The 23,630-nt window shown below is 33.1% G+C and overlaps 4 protein-coding genes across 6 annotated transcripts; all 4 read right to left on the reverse strand.

Annotated features, from left to right (window-relative positions):
• Positions 1-2,698: 2,698 nt before the first annotated feature.
• LOC129900222 (uncharacterized) lies at positions 2,699-4,446 on the reverse strand. The gene is made up of 2 exons (XM_055975147.1): positions 3,885-4,446; positions 2,699-2,911 (listed from the first exon to the last, which is right to left on the reverse strand). Exons 1-2 carry the CDS (start codon positions 4,116-4,118, stop codon positions 2,699-2,701), a joined length of 447 nt encoding a protein of 148 aa, XP_055831122.1. The 5' UTR covers positions 4,119-4,446.
• A 948-nt stretch (positions 4,447-5,394) lies between these two features.
• Positions 5,395-6,586, reverse strand: LOC129900420 (histone H1-like). Its single transcript, XM_055975393.1, has 2 exons — positions 6,296-6,586; positions 5,395-6,199 (listed from the first exon to the last, which is right to left on the reverse strand). Exons 1-2 carry the CDS (start codon positions 6,479-6,481, stop codon positions 5,555-5,557), a joined length of 831 nt encoding a protein of 276 aa, XP_055831368.1. The 5' UTR covers positions 6,482-6,586; the 3' UTR covers positions 5,395-5,554.
• Positions 6,587-8,056: 1,470 nt separating this feature from the next.
• On the reverse strand, positions 8,057-12,909 carry LOC129901509 (uncharacterized). Of its 2 annotated transcripts, XM_055976709.1 has the most exons (6): positions 12,442-12,909; positions 11,180-11,275; positions 10,860-11,078; positions 9,767-9,863; positions 8,844-8,906; positions 8,057-8,739 (listed from the first exon to the last, which is right to left on the reverse strand). In XM_055976709.1, exons 1-6 carry the CDS (start codon positions 12,739-12,741, stop codon positions 8,546-8,548), a joined length of 969 nt encoding a protein of 322 aa, XP_055832684.1. In that variant the 5' UTR covers positions 12,742-12,909; the 3' UTR covers positions 8,057-8,545. The 2 variants fall into 2 exon arrangements, with proteins under 2 accessions (XP_055832684.1, XP_055832685.1); XM_055976710.1 differs by lacking the exon at positions 9,767-9,863 and having other exon boundaries at positions 8,502-8,739.
• A 1,181-nt stretch (positions 12,910-14,090) lies between these two features.
• On the reverse strand, positions 14,091-21,923 carry LOC129901037 (E3 ubiquitin protein ligase DRIP2-like). Of its 2 annotated transcripts, none has more exons than XM_055976145.1 (7): positions 21,356-21,923; positions 20,494-20,593; positions 19,142-19,469; positions 18,584-19,014; positions 18,433-18,483; positions 16,051-16,123; positions 14,091-14,830 (listed from the first exon to the last, which is right to left on the reverse strand). In XM_055976145.1, the coding sequence occupies exons 1-7, from the start codon at positions 21,468-21,470 to the stop codon at positions 14,651-14,653; spliced, it is 1,278 nt and encodes a 425-aa protein (XP_055832120.1). In that variant the 5' UTR covers positions 21,471-21,923; the 3' UTR covers positions 14,091-14,650. The 2 variants fall into 2 exon arrangements, with proteins under 2 accessions (XP_055832120.1, XP_055832121.1); XM_055976146.1 differs by lacking the exon at positions 21,356-21,923 and adding an exon at positions 20,862-21,196.
• Between the last annotated feature and the right edge of the window lie 1,707 nt (positions 21,924-23,630).

Here is a 23,630-nt window from a genome sequence, read left to right on the forward strand (position 1 = left end):
ATAGCAGTATATGTTGATGATTTGAATATTATTGGAACTCCGGAAGAACTTTCAAAGGCAATAAAATGTCTGAAAAAGGAGTTTGAAATGAAAGACCTTGAAAATACAAAATTTTGTCTTGGTATACAAATTGAATATTTTACAAATGCGATATTTGTCCATCAGTCAACATATACTGAAAATATTTTAAAGAGGTTTTATATGGATAAAGCACATCCATTGAGTACCCCAATGGTTGTGAGATCTCTTGATATTAAGAAAGATCCATTTCGACCTCATGAAAATGACGAATAGCTTGTTGGGGCTGAAATACCATACCTTAGTGCAATTGGTGCATTAATGTATCTTGCCAACAATTTTAAACCAGATATAACTTTCTCAGTAAACTTGTTAGCAAGATTTAGTTCTTCCCCAACACGAAGATACTGAAATGGAATTAAGTATATATTCAGATACCTTCGAGGTACCATTGATATGAGATTGTTTTACTCAAATAATTCCACGTCACAATTGATCGGTTACGCAGATGTGAGATATTTATTTGATTCCTATAATGGTCGATCGCAGACAGACTATTTATTTACATGTGGTGGTACAGCTATATCATGACGTTCAACAAAGCAAACTATGGTTGCCACTTCCTCAAATCATGCAGAGATAATAGTCATTCATGGAGCAAGTCGAGAATGTGTTTGGTTAAGATCAATAACTCAACACAGTCAAAAAACATATGGCCTTTCTTTGACAAAAAACGCTCCAACAATATTGTATGAATACAATGCTGCATGTATAGCTCAACTGAAGGGATGATACATCAAAGGAGACAGAACAAAGCATATTTCACCAAAATTCTTTTTCACTCATGATTTTTAAAAGAAGGGTGAAATAGATGTCCAACAAATTCGTTCAAGTGACAATTTAGCAGATATGTTTACCAAAGCATTGCCAACTTCAACCTTTGAGAAAATGAGATACAAAATTGGAATGTGTCATCTTTGAGATATTAAATGATATTTTCATCAGGGGGAGCAAAATACGCGTTGTATTCTTTTTTCCTTAGTCAAGGTTTTGTCCCACAGGGTTTTCGTGATAAGATTTTTAATGAGGCAGCACTCAAGGTGTATTACCAGATGTGTGTACTCTTTTTCCTTCACTAGGCTTTTTCCCATTGGGGTTTTCCTAGTAAGGTTTTAACGAAGAACATTTAACGTGAACATCCAAGGGGGAGTATTAAAGAACAAATGGACTAATGGATTGTCTACTTGAAATATTTGTTTAATTTAAGTGATATTTTACTTCATCTTTTTTGGCTATAAATAAGACATCATTTGCAATGTAAGAAACATACAAAAAAATAGAAGAAAATTTCTACTACTCTCTCTGTATTACTACTTTCTCTATATTCTCTTGTTTTTCTTCCTTTATAAAATTGTCAAGTTAATTAATTTATAACACATGTATATTATTTCTATCCCTTTGAACTCATGTCAAATTAGGATTCTTCTTGCCGTGGTCTACTATAATTATTTTTTCATACAAATAAGAAAATAATTAATATATAATATTTAATTGATTTTAAAATTCTAAATATTAGGAAAGGAAAAATAAATTACTATTTTTAAATATATTAAAGAATTCAGTATTTTTATTTGCTACTTAACATATATATATCTAAAGTACTATTTAAAATATATTTAAACCCAAAAAAAAAGTGATTAAATTTTTCTTTTGGGAAAAAAATAAGTAAACTTTACCTAAATCCCATAATGGAAAAGTCTAATTACTATACATCCCTCATTGTATCAAAATTACCCGATATCCCCTTTTTTTTCAACTTTTCTGATACATTAGTTTTGTATCTGATACATCAATTATCTAATGAGTAATTAATGAAGATCATCTATTTATGGATAATATCTTAATATAAGGGATGATTGGTTTCTTAAATCAATTACTAATCTAATTAATGAGATTAATTTGGTTAAAAAAATAACGGTTGTGAAGTTGAAGATTCAAGCCAAAAAAACAGAGCATAAATTCAAACCAACTTCGATTTCAATTTTTTTTCAGTTTTGGTGATACATAAGTTATGTATCTGATACATCAATTGTTAAAAAAATCAATTGTTATGTCCATGAAGATTCAAGACAAAAAACAGAGCGTCGTCTCGAATGGAAAAAACAGAGCATCAATTCATACCGAATTTGATTTCAGTTATTTTTTCACTTTTGCTGATACATAAGTTATGTATCTGATACATAACTTTAGCTATAGAATAGTTAATGCACATCAGCTATTTATGGATAAAAGATTGGCTCTTTATATCAATTACTGATCTATTAAAGAAGGCGACAGTTATGTACGTGAATTTTAAAAATTAATGTATCGGAATCATTAAATATTGAGAAATGAGAATCTGATACATGTGCATGATGTATCATAATAAATAAAACTTGATTCATGTATCAGAATTCACAAAATGTGACACTTATGAATATTATACTCGATACAAGTTTGATACAGTAGAAATATAAAACATCAACTTTGATTTTATATTCGATTTTGACACCAGAGAAAAACATAGTAAATCTTATGTATGGAAATATTAAAACATATTAAATCTGATACATTACAGTTTATGTATCAGATACATTAAAAGAATCAAAATCACCTAAAATGTTTACTATAAAAAAAAAAACTACTCGACATCAATCAGTTCTCCTTGGTTTGGAGAGATGTCTCTCCTAGTATTTTTTGGATCGTTGTTTATTGCTAACATAACCATCCATGGCCTTCTGAGAACAATATCTCCACCTATTGATGATTCAAAATCATCAAGAAAATTAGCCCTATATGCCATTCCGAATCTCAATGGGTGGGACGGGATCTTCTTGATGACGTATTTCATTCCCTGCATTGACATGAAAATGGTTAAATACAACTTGAACTTTATACATAAATACGATGTATCATATGCATTAAAATATCTGATGCATGAGATAAGAATCTGATACATACAGAAAATGTATCAAAAACAATTATATATTATATTCTGATACATAAATGTAGAAGTATCAGAATCATTAAAACTTGAAACATCAAAAAATGACACTTACACATGATGTATCAGAAATAGTAAATCTCCAAAAAATTGCATTTGAAAAAAATATTATGTATCTGATACATAAATGTATATGTATCAGAATCATTAAAACTTGAAAATAACAAATACTGAGACTTAAAGATGATGTATCAGAAATAATAATTTTCAAAAAATTGCATATGAAACAGACATTATGTATCTGATACATAAATGTAGATGTATCAGAATCATTAAACTTGAAATAACAGAAACTGGGACTTAAACATAATGTATCAGAAATAGTAAATCTCAAATAATTGCATTTGAAAAAGACATTATGTATCTGATACATAAATGATATGTATCAGCTTCGTTAAAACTTAAAACAACATAAAATGACACTTAAACATGATGTATCAGAAATAGAAAATCTCCAAAAAAATACATTTAAAAAAGACATTATGTATCTGATACATAAATGTATATGTATCAGAATCATTAAAAATTAAAACAACAGAAACTGACACTTAAAAATGATGTATCAGAAATAGAAAATCTCCAAAAAAATACATTAGAAAAAGATATTATGTATCTGATACATAAATGTATATGTATCAGAATCATTAAAAATTAAAACAACAGAAACTGACACTTAAACATGATGTATCAGAAATATAAAATCTCCAAAAAAATTCCTTTTAAAAATACATTATGAATCTGATACATAAATGATATGTATCAGAATCATTAAAACCTTCAGAAAATTTTTATTCTAAAACAAAAAACTTAATTGAACACATACCTTTGGGAGATTAGGGCGTGTTGTAACCCCTTCAATCTTGTTGTCTATTTCTTTGGGTGCATGTTTAACTGTAGCTTTCGACTTCAATTTCTCACGTAGCTTATTCATCACTGTTGGATCGTTACGATGTTTGGATCTAACTTCGTCGTAACCTTCCCAAGACGAATCAGAACCAGGAGAAACAAGAATTCGTTGATTTTTAGTGGACTGTTTGAGACCATGAACGGATTCCATTGAAGGTATGAGAAACAAAAACAGAAAGATTTACAGAAGAAAATAAATGATAAAAATTTAGAAGATTTTTCAAAGATTTTCAGAAGAAATCAAAATATACAAATTTTAGGAGAAATCAGATTGAATGAGGATGAAGTAAAATTCCATATAAGGAAAGATTGAAATATACCTTATTTGGAACCTTGAAATTGATTAACAGTTGAAGAGTAACAAATTAACTAGAGCAAATTAGGGCAAGAATAAAGGAATAGGCGGATGTATCAGAGAGGTATAGAGAGAGAAAGGAAAAAGAGGGAATTTGGAAATTTTTTGGTGTATATGGGAATAAAAGTAAATATATTAGGAGAATATGTGTAAAAGGGTAATTTTTTGAAAAAATAATCACGCAAGCTTTTGCTTATTAAGAGGAATGAAAAGTGATCATATAGTTTAAATAGAAAAGAATTTAATACATAAAATCTAATTGATTTTGAAGTCATAATTTTTCATATATTTTAGAAATTTAGGAAAAGAAAACTACTTAATTTTTCTTCTCATATATTTTATGAGTGTAGTCAATATTATAAAATTAAATAAATAATAATTTTTAAAAAATTGTAAAAAAATAATTTTGTTTAAAGAAAAGTTTTTTAAAAAATATTTTAAGAATTTTTGTGCTTTTAATATAGGATAGTAGCCTGTTTGGATTGACTTATTTTTAAGCAACTTATAAGTTGAAGAAAAAAAAAATAGGTGCAGGACAACTTTTTTTTTGACTAACAAATTGTTTTCAACTTATAAATTATTTAAAATAAATTCATCCAAATAAACTCAACTATTTATTAGAGCTTATTTAAACACAAAATGACTTTAAATTTATCAATCAAACGCTAAAAAAAACTAAAAACAGCTAATAAACTTTAAGTCAATCCAAATAGCATCTAGATAACATGAACCTAATGTTATCTAACCTAATATGTTAGCCCAAAATTAATATTTTAAGACATTTACTAATGACTACCGTCTCTTCCAATTTTGGATTTGTATTTCAATTTAGCAATAAAAAGAATGATACTTTTATTACACTATTTTTGAATGTAATACACTTTTTATAATGGGTTTCAATATTTAATGAGCCTAGAAATCAGATGTTTGAAATAAGTAAAATCAAGACAAATGTTAATGGTATGTGTGTGCATAATTTAATGACCATGCATTTCACAGTATTTGACCAACTACAACATTAAAATTGGTGAGAAATAAATTGGTACTAGTAGTACTAATTAAGAGAAGATAATAGGGCATAAACTCAACAAAAATGGATTATTATAAAACAAAAAAGAAAAAGAAAATTACAACTGGAACTTAAAATACTATTTTCTATATTGGGCCGCACCATACAAACCACCCACAAAGATCCAGAAAATTTACAATGCTACCCCTCCTCCGATACTCGATCACTTCCTGGCCTTTCTGGCAGATGCCTTCTTCGCCGGTGACTTCACCGTCTTAGATTTTACACTCTTCACCGGAACCTTCTTCACCGGTGCCTTTTTAGCAACTGGCTTCGGTGCCGCTTTTCTCGACGGAGTCGACCTGGTGGATGTCCTAGCTACCTTAGCTGGCTTCTCTTTAGCCGCTTTTGGCTTTGCAACAGCCTTAGCTTTCACAGGGGCTTTAGACTTTTCAGTTGCTTTCGGCTTTGCTACAACTGCCTTAGCCTTTGCAGCTGGTTTAGCTTTAGCAGCAACAACAGGCTTCGGCTTAGCTTTTGATTTGGTAGCAGTTTTAGCCTTTGGAGCAGCAACCTTTGGTTTTGGCTTCGGCTTTGCCTTAGTTGCCTTCTTTGCCTGTGTTGCTTTCGGCTTAGCTGCTGGCTTCTTCTTAGCAGGCGCAGTAACAGCTGCCTTTGGAACTGGAAGCTTGTAGGAACTCTTAACCTTAACAAGTTTACCGGAAGCCACAAGCTTCCTCAATTGAACAAGCAACATTTTCCTGAAATTTGATGGAAGATTTTTCTGCTTATCTTCAACAAACTTTGTGATCGCATACTGACTCGATCCAGTTTTATCCTTCAACGTTACAATCGCTTCCTTAATCATCTGCATAACGTTACAAGTTAGCTAATCGGCAAATTAAACAACAACTTCGATTTACAGAATATTAAAATTTCATAACAAAATCTGCAATCAATTTACATCAAAGTAGGAAGGATGAGTGGGAGGATTTCTCTTCTTCGGAGCAGCTGATTTTTTCGCCTTGATCTCCTTCTCTTTCTTTGGTTCATCAGACTCCGCCGGTGGATTTTCTTCCTTTGCCGGTTCAGCTACCGCCACCGGTTCATTCACAGGCTCGATTGCTACAACTGGTCCTTCAGTCGCCATTCAAATTAGGGTTTGTAAGAAAACTAGAAATGGAAGAAGAAGATAACAGATCTATATGTGTAGAATCTACTGGAATTTCTATTTTGTCTGTATGAATTTGTGATGAAATTGAGAAGACCATATATAGTAAGCTAATAGAATTCGTATCTGTAATTCTGAAAGATGATTGGTTGATAGCCTTTTGACGCGGATTAATACTTTAAGCGAATTTTAAATATAAGCCGTTGGATGTAACTTCATCTACGGTTTATAAAGGTAGGTGACTAAGACAGAGATTGAGATTGAAACAAGAAAAGCTTGTTTCAGTTCTTTGAGTTGTGTTTTTATGCCCAATTAATCTAGGCATAACATGACTTATACTTGATGGAATTTAACCAATTTTTTTTATTTAGGTAGATAATTTTGTAAGCTTTCTAAAATGTAATTATTTGGATTTTTTGAATGAGAAATCTGGGAGATTTTTAATTTTGAACAGCAAGTGGTCTGATCATTGAGTTTCTTGGAGTCTTTTGCTGTTTTGGTTAATTTTAGGCCAATGCTTTGAGTAAAATACTGTTTTTTTCTTCTGATATGATAGTAAACTAAATAAGGAGTCTGTCAAATCAAGAATCACAAAAATCCAAGAAGATTTGATCATGGAGCTATTGGTTCAAAGGTCATTGAAGATGAACACATACATGCACAAACTATTTGTTCTTCTTGGAGTAAAAAGCAAATGTATATTGTATTTTCTTAATAAATCTCATTTACCTCTACTAATTTTTTTTACAAATCATACTTACACTCTTGACGATTGAATCGTTACTTGTTTCGTCAAAGTTATGATTAAAAAATATATTTTTATTATTAGTACGTAATATGTGTTTAATTAAGTGTATGTCACATATTCGTGTGCTAAAAGTTTTGTTCTTGTTTGTTCTCTCACGTTTTCAACTTTGGTTTAATGCGCTATGACATTATATATGTCGATCGTTGTTGTTAAACATTAAATCATGTTAACACAAAGCAACATGTTTCATATTTCACCTGCTACATATACTTGTTTCTTTATATGCCTCTCTTTATACTAATAGTGATGCATTTATCATCTAGGTTGGTTTGTTGCGCCAACTAACATTCTAATGCTTCCATATATGCTAACAAAAACTCTCTCAACCTTTGAGAAACTAGAGCTCATAAAGACTTGTTTTTGCAACATAATCACCATAGCTAAATACAAGCAATGAAATTTTGGTCTTCTTAGTGACAGTAATTCGGAGTACCAATAATAGCATAGTTACTCAGTCATCTTTCATATAATGTATTATGATCGAGGTTTTTTCATGATACCTTTAGATGAAAACTAACTTAATGAGAGATAGGAAAGAATTTGTACTTGAACTCTAAAGAACAAAGGAGCAAGCATGTTCAGGTTTCAACTTGTGCCATTGGATATGACAATTAGATGAAACCAAGAATGTCCTATATCTAGTGAATTTAGCATCATTAAGTTGATTTATATAATTTCATGTTCTACATTATTGATGTTTAATCAGAAGTCAAAGATTAAGCAGTCAAAATGTAAAAATATTCATGTAACAAATGGGCATTCATTCAACTTAAAAACATATCAAGAAACATTCTTGAGTTTGTTCTTGCAAGTATTTGAACCTTATATATATACATTTTCTGCTATGCACAAAGCATAGATTATGAACAAAGTGCAGTGAAATCTGATGTTTTCACTCAAGACACTATCAAACTAGTAAAGATAACCCCATGTCAAGAACAAGATTGATCTCTTTGCTAGAAAACTACAACTGCTACTACTATGCCTCAATCCCGAACAAGTTGGAGTTGGCTATATGAATCTTAACTGACCATGTCGCTCTCTTTAATCAAGGCAATATTATTATACAAAATAAGAATAAAAACTCATCTTTTTGCTTGTAAATGGTGATGCATAATTCTACTGTAGCTGTTGTGCCCTTGTAGTTCGGGGGCAATGTACTAGCCGGTTGAAATATGCTTCAATATCATGAGCTAAAGATTCACAAAGACACCATTGTAAACATGTGGATATATCTAGTTGCGAGCTATGCCAATGATATGAGGATTTATCAGCGAGGCAGTTGATAATACAGCTTGACGACTATCTACAGTTGAGAAACCGGCTTCAGTTATATTCTGTCCTGTTTTCCTGGTAAGATGACAACCATCCGCGAGAGTCTGCTGCAACGGATCAAGCAATCCCTGAACGAATCTGAGAGCTGTGCCATCTATCCAATTGACATCGGAAAAGGTACAATTTTTACTTGATGCAGAAAACACACTCGGGAGATACATAAACATTTAGCACAACGAATGTAACTATTATGTTTACCTGCTGCAGCCACATGTTCAACAAAGAGGTAAATGCCACCAGGCTTGAGCACCCTTCTGACCTCTAAGAGAAAATGATAAAGCATTATATCAGGACTTCATCCTTTTCAATCATCCAATTAAAGAAAAGAAAGAAGTCCAGATGGAAAGAGTATACAGACAACGACCTGGAAATATACACATATATCAGCATCCTGGCTAAGTCTCAATTTTTTTTTATGAAGACAATGTGATCACCACAACATTTTGGACTAATAGCTTGGCTGCTTCAGGAACCAATGGAGGTGATTATCAAAGAGAAGTTTGAGGTTCTATAGACTAACATGGTTAGGATTATGTGGGAGATGAGCGAGAAGATTTTAGTAGAAAAGCAGATACATAAGCCGCAGCATAAATAGAAACGGGGCATAATTCTCCTTCATCTTTGGTAACTTTGTGCTTGTGCAGGGTTATTTTAAGATAAGGTCATTGAAGTCCTATGCTGAAACCACTTTTGCTCTCTGAACAGCAAAAAAGTATATGTTCGAAAAGAGTGGATTCTACAGCAAAATGAGCGAGTTAGTAAAGGGCCAAAGAAATGAGCCTGTTTTGTTTGTATATTCATAGTGGAAAACTCAAACATGTGATAAGTACATCAAACTTCATCAGATAAGGACATTATTTAGGATAAGATTATAGAGATAATTACAAGATAATACATAGGATACATGAAAGGAATCTGAATACAGAGGGTAATGGTCACATGACATATAGTTAGGTTTATGTTTGATATGAGGTTTGCTGAACTACTTCGATGAAATTCGTGAGCAGGATAACTATATGGCTTCGTTTTGCAGTTAGACAAGTCCTTCTACCACTAATAAAGCAGACAAGACAAAGAGTAGCCTACGAATTGAACAGGCTATGAAATCATAAAATATATACCCTGCAGTGTCAGATTAACATCTGCGACAGAACATAACACAAGGGTGCCAATGACAGCATCAACTGAAGCATCACGTAATGGCAAGGACTCAGAAACCTGCATGAAATCATCAAATTTCATCTTGAAAATTTCCTATTATGTATTAGATATGTCTCCTGTTAATGATGGGCAAGTAACTAGGTGCCTGCTATATAAAGTATGTCACTGTGCCAGCTAAAGAAAAATACAACAATCACACTCTTCACAGCCGAAAATCCACACAACAAAACGCCCTGATAAAAAGTGTAAGACAAGCAATAAAAAGAAGAGAGAAGAATCACCAAAATGAAAAACACGAAGAAAAGTCTGGTCTCGAACAAACAAGATAAGAAAGCCTAAAAAGGAGTCGAGTAGAAAAAGGATATAGCACATGGCGAAAAGCCATAAGAGGGAAAAGGGAAGAATTAATGAAGACTAAAAATTTATTATATCCATAACTGAAAAGAAAAGAAAAAAGCTATGACTAGAAGATACCCCCCCCCCCCAAAAAAAAAAAAGGAACGGTTACAAACAGCATAGTTTGATTACCATATACTAGTTATATGCTGATGCTGTTACATAGAAGCAACAGCATCAAACTGATCACTGAAATAGCAAATGCACATCATAGGGAAAGCCATAAAAAGAAATATTATATCCTAAAAGGTCTTTTAAGCCTACAAGTTAACCTGTAGCTGATAAAAGTATGTAGGCTTAACAATAAAGCCATTCTGTTATAACTTTACAATGCATTCTTCAAAAAAGCTACTCCCTCTGTTTCAATTTATTTGTCTTATTTTCCTTTTAGTCCGTTTCAAAAAAAAATCATTCTTTCCTTTATTGACAACTCTTTAATTCTAACTTTCCACGTATCATGTTTAAGACCACAAGATTAAAGAGTATTTTGATACATTCTACGTATCATTAGTTTAAGACCACAAGATTCAAAAGTCTTCTTTATTTTCTTAAACTCAGGGTCAAGTCAAAACCAGACAAACAAATTGAAATGCACGGACTATAGAACTTAAACACCATGATGATATAGATTTATTGAGTCTTGTTAAAGATACATACTGCATGCAGGAATTTAAAATTCGCAGGTGGAAGGCCTGCAGCCTCTGCTGCTGCTTGTGCATATTTCACCATCTTCCTGTTTGGATCAACGCCATAAACAGAAATGCCCCCCTCACTGGCATAATACTTCAAATTAGGACCTGTCCCAATGCCAATTTCGAGGATTTGTTTCGCCTGACCTCTCAGATTAGCAAAAAGCTCTGACTTGTAACCTTCAATCTTACAGAAAAATGGTACAAGTTCAGAAAATCTTATGTATTTCCATCAACTACTAATTAAAAATAATCTCTGCAGCTCTCAAGTGGACAATACGAGCTAACCTCCGCTTCGTAAGATTTCATACTTGTGTTCATGGCTGTTGCATAAAGCTCGTCGTACCAATCTGGCCTAGGAGGATGCAACCTATTCAACATTGCCTACATGTAAGATCAATAATTGATAAAGTCACTCATAAACCACGTTGATGCTAAAACTGCAACCTTTGTGGAATTGCGATTGAGTAAATACAATATGAACAAATCTAGCTCACTGCAAAGTTTGTCACATTGTTCTTACTTAACCAGTTCCAATAACTCTTAGGAAAAAGCAGCCTAAATCTTATCATACTTTTTCCCCATAGAACATTTTCATGCAACAGCTTGGATTAATTGTATGTAAAACGTGCTTCTTCTATAGCGGGAGCTTTAGTGCACCGGGCTGCCCTTCCATATAGACGGGTTTTCTGACTGTTAAAACTTCCCCGTAATGATTACTTCCAGAAACTTGTGAAAAATAACTAGCAAAGGCCTTTTGCTCTTGAATGTTCACAAACTATACCGCCAGCATTCAGCATTTTAAACTTAAATAACCAAATTATGCGACTGCCTACTTAAATGTGTGCGAAAATTACCAATTTTATATCGGACAAGTAAATCAATCAAGTAAACATTAATTCCATTTTATATGATATTCTTCCTTTTCTAGTCAGTTCCAAGAAAAATTACACCTTTTCTAAATTTGAAACTTCTTTAACCTTAACATTTTATCATTAATGACATGCTTTTATAGTCAGATACATGTCATGACATGTTTAAGCCAAAAAATATTTTTTTTTCTTGTAAGAAAACCCAAAAGCTAGCTCTTTCCTTGCCCAAGTCAATATAAGGAAACCACCCACCCATTCCCCAATCAATGTGATACACAACCGCAGAAGATAGCTCACGATGGAAGGATTGCCTAAGTCTATATAAGGAGACCACCAACACATTCCCCAATCAATGTGAGATTCTAATCCACTCATACGGTTCTTAAACTCTATGCTCAGTCAAACACAATATATAAATGGTACTAATAGAGTAAAAGTGAAGCATTATACATAGTCTCTCTATTCACTTTTACTTGTTCACTGTACTAAAAACACAACTTTCCACTTTTAATTGTCACATGTAGCATATCAAGGAAAAAAACGTATTTTTTTTTTCATGTTTTACCCTCAACATTAATCACTTATTCTCCAAATTATTTCTCAATACCTAAGACTAAACATCAATTAATAGAAGTTCAAAGTGGACAAGTAAAAGTGAATGGAAAGACTATATTTTACCATGGGATCAGTAGGAGATGAATCATCAGAAGCATATGAAGGATGACTAGGCAATAGAGCAGCTGTTCCTACTAGTGCCATAAAGTCTCTTCTACTGCAGCAAAAGCAAAATTTGTTACTACAACTCAAAGGGTCTTCAACCCTTTTCTTCAATTGATTCAATTCATTTTGCATTTGAGAATGAAAGGATACATCTTTTAAAGTTGTGCTTTCAGAAACAGATGAATTCACTGCTTTCAGTTTCTGGGTATAGGGAATCTTGGGATACAAAGATGTGGAAAAAGCTGCATGTATCAACATATTCTTTCAATTTCCTATAATTTTGGCCTCTGGGGTTTGTATTTAGCTCAGTTAAAAGAGACTGGAATTGCCACTAATATTCACTAGTCAGGGTCTTAGGGTGATAAGAATGTTCTTTTCTTGTTTCTCTCTTCTTTGGTTTTTGTTAAATTAGTTTTGCCTAGCTCATCTAGTTCAAAGCAAAAAAGGATTATCCTTCATCGATTAGGACAACTTTAATATCATGTTAAATTAAATTTTGGAACTAACTCATACATCAAAATTTAATTCAAAGAAATAATGATTATTTAAGCTTTTTAAAAAGTCCAAGATTACATTCATCAATTTTCTACCAGATATTTGATATTTACCTTGAAACGGAATTAATTTAAGTTTGTGTTGAAATATCTCATTTTTCATGCATTAAGTATTATTTTCTTTAAAAAAAATGACTCCATTCTCAAAATCCAAATTTGAGACCTTTAATAAGGATATATAGAAAGATTACCCCAAAACATTTTTTTTGTGTTTTTTCTGTTAATTTTGGTACAGGACCATTTGGTTTCTTACCTTTTTTTTATTATATATAGCAAGGAAAAAAGTAATCTTCGTATAAAAATTGTCTTGCTACTACTACAATCTGTTTGATTTTCAAACATAAAGCACGGAATATTAATATATCATTTGATCTCTCACATAAAACTTATTATATAAATTATGCATGAACTGAACAAGAATTTATGGACAGTTCATGTGGAACAGAAAAAAGGGGAAAAAATACATGAACAATATCTAACAAGACTTATAAAAGGATAACATACTATTATTAAAATATGTCCTTGTTAATCATTAAAATTATGATAACATCATATAGTAGCTATAATTTTCAAGTGTATTTAACGTAAAAAAAGAATCAAATATTAAAACCAAAAACAAGTATACTAATTTTGGTGTCCCACTCGAACATAACGATTCCCATATTCTTGATTATTACATAACAACTCACGTACTATTATTGCATAACAATTCATATATTTTAACTTTTATATAACTAACACACAAACTAAACACCACCGAAGAATGTGATCTAGTGGATATAACTATTTCTTCTGAATATGAAAAAAAAGGCCTAGCCGGCGTAAATCCGGATTAATCGGTCATGGTAGGCTTAGGAAATAAAGGCAATAATTGACAAATGTAAATTTTAAAAGCACTGCCCCTTGTTGGTATTGTTTGGTTGAATAATTCAGACAACTCAAAACTAAAACTAGGTGAATGAACAGAATAAAAGAATAATTGTGCAATCAGCCTTGATGACACTATTATATTTTCATTCATCCAAGTCTCAGTTGAGACAAGAAGAAGATATATGAAAAAACTTGAAATCCAAAAATTGTGTAGTATAGAGCAAAAAGAAAATACAAAAGGTAATGTATAAGTTCTAAAATTTTCACTTGAAATAAAACTCTACTATTTAAGTTGTTGCACTTTCTAAATTGTGAAATCAAAGTATCACATCCACTACCTATATCTTCAGCATGCAACAGACGAGCCCAAAACAAGGGCAAACTGAGAAAACACACACAACAGTTTGACCTAAATATAGGCTGCCATGAATCTTGGCAGTTAACCAGACAGATGTAAAATCTCTCAAAATTCACCCCTTATGACAGTACAAGGTAGTGTACAATCATACAACATCCGAGAAACGCAAAGTAGCTCGGAGAGAACAAGAAGAGACAACTTGAGTTGTTCTGCACCCTTTCAAAGGACATTGTTCATTTGCTGCTGATTTGTGACAATTCCAGCAGCAGCAGTTGTAAAATAACTATGATCTACTCACAATATGCCCATATAGGACACATTGTCGGGCTGGATACTTCAACTTATGCCGAATATTACATAGATTATTGAAGGCAGAAAGGATAACTCAAGAAGCTGGATGGCCCGGGACCTTACGAGCATAAATCAGCACCATCACAAAATCCTTTGCTGATGAACCAGTTATAACTGGTACTCTTTCGGATGTAGTAGTTTCAAGCCACATATCTACCAAAGTATTCACTTGTAAAGTGGGGACTATCAACTGGCCCATACATCTAATTTCAACCTACAAAACAACACGAACAGTCAGCAGAGCATAGAACTGGAACCATCATGATATGTTTTCTACATTGGAATTTACTCAAGGATAAGAGTCTCTCTTCTTTCTTTCTTTTTTGGATGATGGCAGTGTCTGCCTAGACTATTCCACCGAGTACCTGCTACCTCCCACCAGCACAGGTACCAGGTAATTCTGCCCACTAAGGCTTAGGCAGATGGGAAGAAATCACCTAGTATTTTGCCTCCATTGGGATTTGAACCTCATGGTTCTCCTTCCACTTCGCTGACAACTAGGCCACACCCTTGGGTGCAACAATCTCTCTTTCCCTCCTTTGATAGATACAAGGTGAAACAGCTAGTTTACTTCTAGGAAAGACAAATGGTATCAGTCACAGTTGTCACTTACAGATGCTTCCCAAAATAACACCCACTTCTTGAGTCACAGATAATGGAAAATATGTAGAATCAGTAATGCATGAGAAGATACAAAATTGGTTATTGCAAATGCTAAAGCTCATCATAAAAACACAACACCCTAAAACTCACCTGCTTGAATTCAAGTTCACTTGTGCTGAAATACAATAAACCTCGAGAAAAATCCAGTCATCGATAGACCCTAGAAACAAAACTATTTATATATGTCCAGCTCTTTTCTAGTACAACCTCATTAACGACTTGATATAGCCAGCTTCCATTTGTCTAAATATTTTGTATAATCGCTTGAAACTGCTACCTTCTTCCAACATTAAAACTAACACAGATTACTAATTTCAATATGTATGGCGCAACACAAAATGCTATTTTTCGCCAACTTATACACTTCTTTACACCGTTTTCGCTTCTGAATTCGAAGAAAATAAAAGGTAAATTTGAAAATAACTTACTCGCAGATGCCACCCTTTGGACATCACGTAAGACATGTTACCAAACATGATGCAAGGTGATTTAGTTCATCTTGAAAGTGGGGCTTCAGCACTGAAACAATTTGTGCACCTTCCATTCCCAAAAATTTCCTCAGTTGGACCAATTTTCTTAATATTCCCTACTTCCAAAGGGCCAAAACCAACTAGACCAAAATCACACCCAACAGGACAAAGAATTACAAAAAAAATCACTCCCCTCCATATTAAATTTGAACTTTGACCAGAATAATGTTGGATTGTTTAGTGCATAACTGTTGACAACATTCTATAAGTGCTAAATGACAGCCCAAGAGCAACAAAATACCTCATCTTCGCTGATAAGATCTAACTTCCTCATCAGATACTTTTGGATGTAAGAAACAGGAACATTGCCATCCCTGCAACAGAATGAAATAGAACATGAATACCATCATCAATACTATAAGGAAAATGTGCAAACAGTCGCACAATGCTAAACTAGTGGCTGTATCCTTCTATTAGCGAACAAGTTAAATCTTAATTTTAGTGCACCGCTTTTTATAGGACCAAAAATTCTTTCACAAAATAATCCATCTTTTTTCCGGTTTATTAGTTTTTTTATTTTTCCCTCGACCTTCCTATAGCCCCTCTCAATCTCAACAAAGACCAACCAATTGGCTATAGAAAACCAGGACGGATTGATGGTGGTACTCATAATACCAGAAGAAATTGGTAAAAGGTGGATTATTAGTATTATATCTCATCCAATGTTATCAAATTCAAAAACTGAGCCAATGATCTGTTGAGAAGACTACCAATACAGGGAAACATTGGTGAGATAGTGGAAGTAAGAAATTATATGTGAGATATTTCATAAAGGGGCAATACTTTGGTTGCTATATAACAAGCGAAGGGGAAAAAAGGATCGTCAAAGCTAAAAGCTCAATGGGTAAAAATGTTTGCAAAACAGCATGCAGTGTACAGATAAAAATCTTCAAGGTCGTCCAAGGAGCTTCAGAGACAGAGAAATGCCATCTCAGCCTATCCCTAACGGAACAAAGAGGGGAAGCTAATGGTGTTAGATGAGTGACTCAGTCTTCCTTCATCAATTCTACCAAGAAGCACCGTTGTACTTTACAACCATGTCTCTTTTACCTTGCAGTCAAGCAAATTTTGTAGGTTGAACAACAGGAATTTGTCTTAACTAGTTGCATTCTTACAGAACACTGTCCTAAACCACTTATGCTGAAAGGATAGACAAGCTTTTTAATGGTTCAAAAAAGAAAAAATACAGTTGTTTCTAGAAAGTACTAATCCCTTTGGATCTTAGTTGTCTTCCACATCTTTTGCTTAGACTACAAAACTTACATCCTCCACATACCTCTAGAAAGAAATCCAATTACCAACATAAGGGCACTTGATTTATAATAATGATTTTGGGAGTGAAGTATCAGACTGAATAAGAATTCCAAGCTAGTTGAGGTCTATTATATGAATCCTCGATATAAAGTCCACTATATTTGGGTCCATTTCAACCTAATACACAAATAAGTAAGGGTTCTCATACACTAGAGGTTCTTACACAAACCTGATCTAAGTGTATCAAGGTGACTATGCCATAATCACAAATAATTGGTATCACCTACATATCATCTGCTTTATTTCTTATCTATTCTTCTCTAAGTCAACATGAAATTTGAGAGATTGTAGGCCACAACTATCTCCATGTACCTTTTAACATATTCAATAATTATTGTACTTAAATACTAGTTCATTTGAAGTCCTACATACATAACAAATCATTTCTGGCACTTATCAACAACAAAAAAAAATCATCTCTGGCTATCTTCTCCCACTTTATCATCTATATGTGCTTCTTGTACCTTTTCCTGATCTTCTATGAATGCATATCGATCTCAATATCCACATTTCTATGACATTCATTTTAACTGAACAACAAATTGCTCTTGGTCGTAATGATCGAATGGATTGTTGTAGTCCAAATGTGAACAACTCAAAAAGAATCCATCAGGCAAGGAACTAAAATGGAACGCACACACACACACAGGGTCCTCATCAAGTGTTAGGTGTGTGCCTCGTGACAGTTAACAGCTCTCCTTTGCTAGAGTTGGATATTAAGCCCTTTTGGTACTCGTTAGTATCAACATTTAGCTTTGAACAACGAGAAGTTATTATCAATTTTCAATTCAAAGTGCTTGCAACTTTAATCTAGGTTATATCTTTCTTTCCTAGTTTTTGTGGTATACCTGAAATTGATCCCACCTGATGCATGCCTACCACTCCAAAAAGAAGTGTGTGTAGATCAGGTTGATAAATGCTCAAATTTAATGGATTAAATCAAATGCTAACCTAGTCCTCATGGCATATAAATATACTTAGTTTTAATGCTTCGCCAATATAAATCTAGTCTCCGCACTCTTGGAACAAGACTACGTACAGTTAGCATTACTAGTTCTTATGAATTTCTTGGGACTAGAAGAAATTGCTGATGTATTAGTTACAACCAAAAGAGACCAGTAGAGTCTACATTCAAAATTCGAAAAGAAGAAAAGGTATGTGACCCCCTCCTCCACCTTCTTAACATATAGTTGGTGCAATTCATTTGGATAATTAGAGCATAACTAAAAATGCTAAGCCTATACAGAAACAGCATCACAAGATAAAAAATTTCACTACAAGTCTGGAATGATATCACAAATAAGCTTACTTTATTCTCAAGTAACCAGCGGAAATCTGGGGCAAGGGTGCATCTCCCTCCCTGAAAAAAATAATCAGAGTAGAAACATTTAAAAATACAATTTCTTTCTCAGAAAATATATATTCTTAAAAAAAATCTACAAGATAAAGCAGATTCTTACTGATCTTCAGAGGCCACTAACGAGAACCAAATTGGATTATTCCTCCTTTCACATTTGGTAGCGATTGCATCCAGCACAGTTTGTGGTGAAATACTACATCCTCCAAATTCTGATGCCTTCTTTTGGCTATTTCTCCGCATCTTTTTAGGTTTATCGGACCCCAAATTAGCAGGTCCACTGTTATTCTTGTTATCGTGGACTTTGATTTCCAGTCCCTGTTTTTTCCCTTTAGTTTTACGGACATGAGCCTCATTGTCAAGGGAATGCAGACAACCTTGGGAAGTAAACTTCGCAGACTTACTCCGGTTCGCTGCTTCCACCAAACAGTTCAAAGGTTTCCACAAATCAACTTTACCTTCCCACAGATCCATGCCATTCTCTGTTTCATTATCAGGTGCGGGTTGGCCAAATAGCTCAACACTAGAAGAATTCTGCAAAAGAGGCATGATTAAGTGTAACAAGAATACACACCTATATACGCTTGACATCGACCTCAGAAAAGATTTCAACAAAGCCTAAGATGAGGTGCCAAACCACCATTGAAGAATATGACTTTACCTGCCTAATGTTCTGAGTCAACTTGTTCAAAGTCTCAGGTGAACTAGCGCTATCCAGCTGATCTTCTCCAGAACTTTCCTCTTTCTTGACAGGTTTCTCAACAGAAAATGTGGAGCCTCGTAATGCTTTTCTTGCCACTGACTTTGATCTTCTTCCTGTTGTTCCAGTCTGTGTTGATACTCTTGGAGTACTGACCACAAGTGATGACAGTGATCTCTCTTTTCTCCTGATTGGAGGGGTAACTGAAGGCACAACTTCAGGTGCTTGCACCTTTTGCCTCTTGTAAGGGAATATCTTTGCTCTTATATCTTGCAGATTATGATCTGGCCTGAAATGAGAAGAAAGAGATTGACATGTGGGGTATGGCAGATAATAAGAGTTAACCGGAAAAAAATGCCTCAGTCACTTTGACCCCCCCCCCCCCACCCACACACACACACACATCAGTACAATGAGATGTGCCTATTTATCTATCTCTTGAACTACAAATGGGAGCAGGTTTAGAAAAGTTTTCTTCCTACATCCCGCAAGCAATCAGTTGTCATTGCCTTTGTGGTCTCACTTTGCAGAACCTCCAAAACATATCACATATCAACCTTTAAAGTGAATACAAAATTTTGCCGTGTGAACCAGTTATAACCTTCAAGTAAATCTTAGCTAGACATAGAAGAAACACAGAAGAGTACGGTGTTTTCCACTCAGTATTCTTGGTAAAATCCTAACTCAATTGTGACAATCCTGCAGAGCACTGCACTGTGATCTCTGCTCACTTGTGGTCAGTACTCCAACTTGCAGTCTTGCTTATTTGGAGATGGACTTCGTTAAGCAACTGTGGTGGGAAAAGAGGGAAATTCTCAATACTTCATAGAAATTCCAACCTCCGGTGAGCATAACGTGTTGCTCTCAGATTCATCATTGATTGATGTTAGGTCAATAAGAAGTAAGAAGCAGGTCAGCAAAAAGTAAGAAGGTACTACATCTAAATGCATAGCCAGGCATTTGGCCTCTCTAACTAAATAATCATTAAAAATCTATACAGCTAAAGTTTCCACCTGATAATTTCACACAAGACGCCTCTAACTTCTTGTTACATATCAAACTTCAGAGGGACAACAGAACAAGGCAGTCTGGAACTGAACATGCAGTATACTCCATGTTGTTAAATTTAATAGGCTTACAGAATGAAGTTAATCAAAAGTGTGATATGTTACTAGAGGTTCCATGTGGTTGAACAAAATGCAAAAGTAAAACTAGAACTATCTACATCAAATATGTCAATTGTCACTTAAGCACACCTTTGCACATTGGGATTAACAGAAAAAGTGAAAAGAGCGAGAGTAAAAATATATGACCTCAATTTCTCTAATGGGACACAGCCCAAGTCAATATTGCATATTGGACAGCATTCCGTTTCTTCATCAGAGAGCTTCTTATAGATGCATTTCCTGCAAACTGGGTGAATTCCAGAAGCAATATTAGCACAAAAGGAAAGCTCATCTTTTCTTGAAACAACAGAAGCTAGTGTCAGTATTGCACAAACCAAAATGCAAAGATTTTCTTCTTAAGAGGAATGAGAAGAATGCAATAAAATTTAATTCATTCATCAAAACATGCTGTTTAATACAACAATATACACTGTTTATAGAAATCAAAGCATGCCCTTGCTATATGATCACAAAGAAAATAATTTTCTAGATATGATTCCATAAATGACACATACATTTCATTTAAAATTTTCCAAATGAACCCATTCAAGAGATATTGCATGAAAATAAGTCATGTCCCACTCGACCACTTGTCATTGCAGCTCAATTATACATGATGAACCTAGCATCCGCCTCTTCTGTGGGAACAGCATCTAGCAAATATCTTGAACAAGAAATTTCCATGTAAATCGGCAACTGCTGATTTAATTCATTTACCGCTGAGTAATTACGCGAAACTCATTTAAATGATTCAAACAAACAGGCAACTCGTTCCATTTAATTGATAAAACCATGATATTGACCAAATGTTCAAATTACTCTACAGACAGAGGTACTGTATACACAATTCTCTTAATTACATAGAAAACACCCATATGTTGGGACGCTAACAAAAGACCAATCCAGCTAAAATGATACTAAATAAAGCAATCCCAGATCGAAAATTCAAAATTTGAATAGCTGACATTGACTAAAAGGTATAGAAACAGATATAGAGAAAGGGACTCACACGTATGAAGACATTCAGAAATAGTAGTAGCATCTCTGAATAGCTTATGACAAAGAGGGCATGTAATGCATGCCGCAATTTTCTCCCTCTTCACTTTCACCACTTGATTTGGCATTTCCTCTTTACAATTATTGAGTTAGAATGAAACCCAACCCAGCCCTCTTTATACCTCCAAACCCCACGTAACTCAATCAGTGCATGCTACAAACACCTCATGAACACATAGAATTTACGTCCATTGATTTCCCCCCTTTGTTTATCTGCATTAAACCCAAGAACAGAACCAAAAATCATCAAACACTACTCACTCTGCAATCAATATAACACAACAGAAAAGGACAAGTGTGAATCTGGGTCAAAAAGATTGGAATTTGAGTAAATGGGTCGATTTGATTTGGGAAAAGGGAACGTGGGTTGGTGATAGATTGGGGGTAGTGGGGGTAGGGTGGGTGGGTTGGGAGATTGGGGACGATGGTGATCTTCTTCTTCTTCTTCTGGGTTTTTTTGGGAGTTGAAATCGAGAGAAAAGGCTTCGACTTAACAATGGCGTGAACTAAACAGAATACTTTTCCCCTACTTACTTCTTTAATACTACGGACACAGTACTTATAACTCTTTTTCTATTTTTTTATTTTTTTTACTTTTACAGAATTCTTTTAAGAAATTAATTATATTTTGTTCTAAAAAGATGATAAAATGCGTCGATTGTGAATAGAGATTAAAATTGGGTATTTTATACGTGACGGCGTGTTAAATGAAGGATCTAATTGTGTATCAAGACGCATGTTAATTGGCTAAAGTCTTAGTTTGTGAAAAAAAACAAATATTTGAAGATAGATTTTTAAAAAATTATCAAATACTAGCTAAGAATTCTCAATCTTTTTTTAAAAACTTTTTTTAAGAAAAAAATGAAATAGATAGTTATATTTGGTTTGTTATAACTTTTATTTGAAAATATTTGGGTATATACATGAATATATATTGTCCTTAACTCAATAGATAAAATTATTTCAATATTTTAAATATATCTAAAGATATATGGCTTAAACACGCATGAAAATATTTGTAATATTTATATCGGGGTAACATGATATATATTTTATAAAAAAATCAAAAAATCTCTGAAATAATTCTTGAAAAGAAGGCTAAAACAAATACGTTTTGGGAAAAAACTTTATCATTTCAGAAGGATTGTAGTGAACAAACGCCAAAATTTACTCATTCAAAAATGTAAAAAATAAATTATAAGACAAACAGTTGATGAATTTCAATAAATTACCTAAAATGGATATATTTTAAGTATTTTTTTAATTTACGCTTAAAGTGGACATCTACTACTTTTCTATAAGTAGCATGATATTGTAAATGAATCGTAATTAGAATTAGGGGTGTTCATTGTTTGGATAAGAACTGATCCAAATCAAGTCAAATCGATTAAATAAATTATTATTTTTTGGGTTTAGTTTGATTTGATTTTATATTTTTTGAAATCGATAATATTTAAGTTGACCTTTATTTTGCTAGCCAAACCGATAAATTATATAATTATATATACATAATATATTATTTTTATGAACAATTTTAACTATCTTATATATATATATATTCACCTTAATTTATTTATGAAAGCAAAAATGCTCAAGATGATAGCATTTGTCTTATTGATTATGTGTGTATGAGTGTCTATAACAGTTTTTGGTAGAATAAGGAAGAGATAGTGACATTCATAGTCCCACCAAAAATTGTTATAGGCTACATGAAACCAACAACATAATTGCTCTCCCCGTGGATTTTTTTACTTCCCTGAATAAATTTTAAATAAATTTAAATGAAAATATATAGAAGATATTTAAAATAGTTCATAAAAAATAATATATTATATACATATAATTACATAGAATATGTATATAATTTATCGGTTTAATTAGATTATTTTTTCAATTTTTTTTGAACAAAATCAAACTCAAACCAAATATTATCGAATTTTAAAAATGTAAAACCAAATTAAACTAAACTCAAATAAAATTGATTTAATTTAATTTTTCGAATTGATTCGAAATTTACCCAAATTGTGAACACCCCTGCTTAGAACACACATAAGAAAAAGGAATAAAGTGATTAATCATCATAAAAGCATTCCATTTTTTAAAGGGTAGTTAAGGATAAACAGTAAATATTTATTTAAATTGTGTGTTTTGATCAAATTAAATAATTGATTTTAAGAATCAAAGTAAAAAATGCATACTATTATCTAACCATATTTAAGAGTTAAAAA

Source organism: Solanum dulcamara, chromosome 8, assembly GCF_947179165.1.
Source record: "Solanum dulcamara chromosome 8, daSolDulc1.2, whole genome shotgun sequence".
Classification (NCBI taxonomy): domain Eukaryota; kingdom Viridiplantae; phylum Streptophyta; class Magnoliopsida; order Solanales; family Solanaceae; genus Solanum; species Solanum dulcamara.

Coding starts and splice junctions, on each gene's coding strand:
- LOC129900222 (XM_055975147.1), bottom strand. CDS start 4,118: ATGGAATCCGTTCATGGTCTCAAACAGTCCACTAAAAATCAACGAATT. Junction 2,912..3,884: donor CACGCCCTAATCTCCCAAAG/GTATGTGTTCAA, acceptor ATGTCAATGCAG/GGAATGAAATACGTCATCAA.
- LOC129901037 (XM_055976145.1), bottom strand. CDS start 21,470: ATGCCAAATCAAGTGGTGAAAGTGAAGAGGGAGAAAATTGCGGCATGC. Junction 20,594..21,355: donor TTCTGAATGTCTTCATACGT/GTGAGTCCCTTT, acceptor GAATTCACCCAG/TTTGCAGGAAATGCATCTAT. Junction 19,470..20,493: donor GTCCCATTAGAGAAATTGAG/GTCATATATTTT, acceptor TTCTCATTTCAG/GCCAGATCATAATCTGCAAG.
- LOC129900420 (XM_055975393.1), bottom strand. CDS start 6,481: ATGGCGACTGAAGGACCAGTTGTAGCAATCGAGCCTGTGAATGAACCG. Junction 6,200..6,295: donor CTCATCCTTCCTACTTTGAT/GTAAATTGATTG, acceptor AACGTTATGCAG/ATGATTAAGGAAGCGATTGT.
- LOC129901509 (XM_055976709.1), bottom strand. CDS start 12,741: ATGTTGATACATGCAGCTTTTTCCACATCTTTGTATCCCAAGATTCCC. Junction 11,079..11,179: donor TGAAATCTTACGAAGCGGAG/GTTAGCTCGTAT, acceptor TTTTTCTGTAAG/ATTGAAGGTTACAAGTCAGA. Junction 8,907..9,766: donor TGTTAATCTGACACTGCAGG/GTATATATTTTA, acceptor ATTTTCTCTTAG/AGGTCAGAAGGGTGCTCAAG.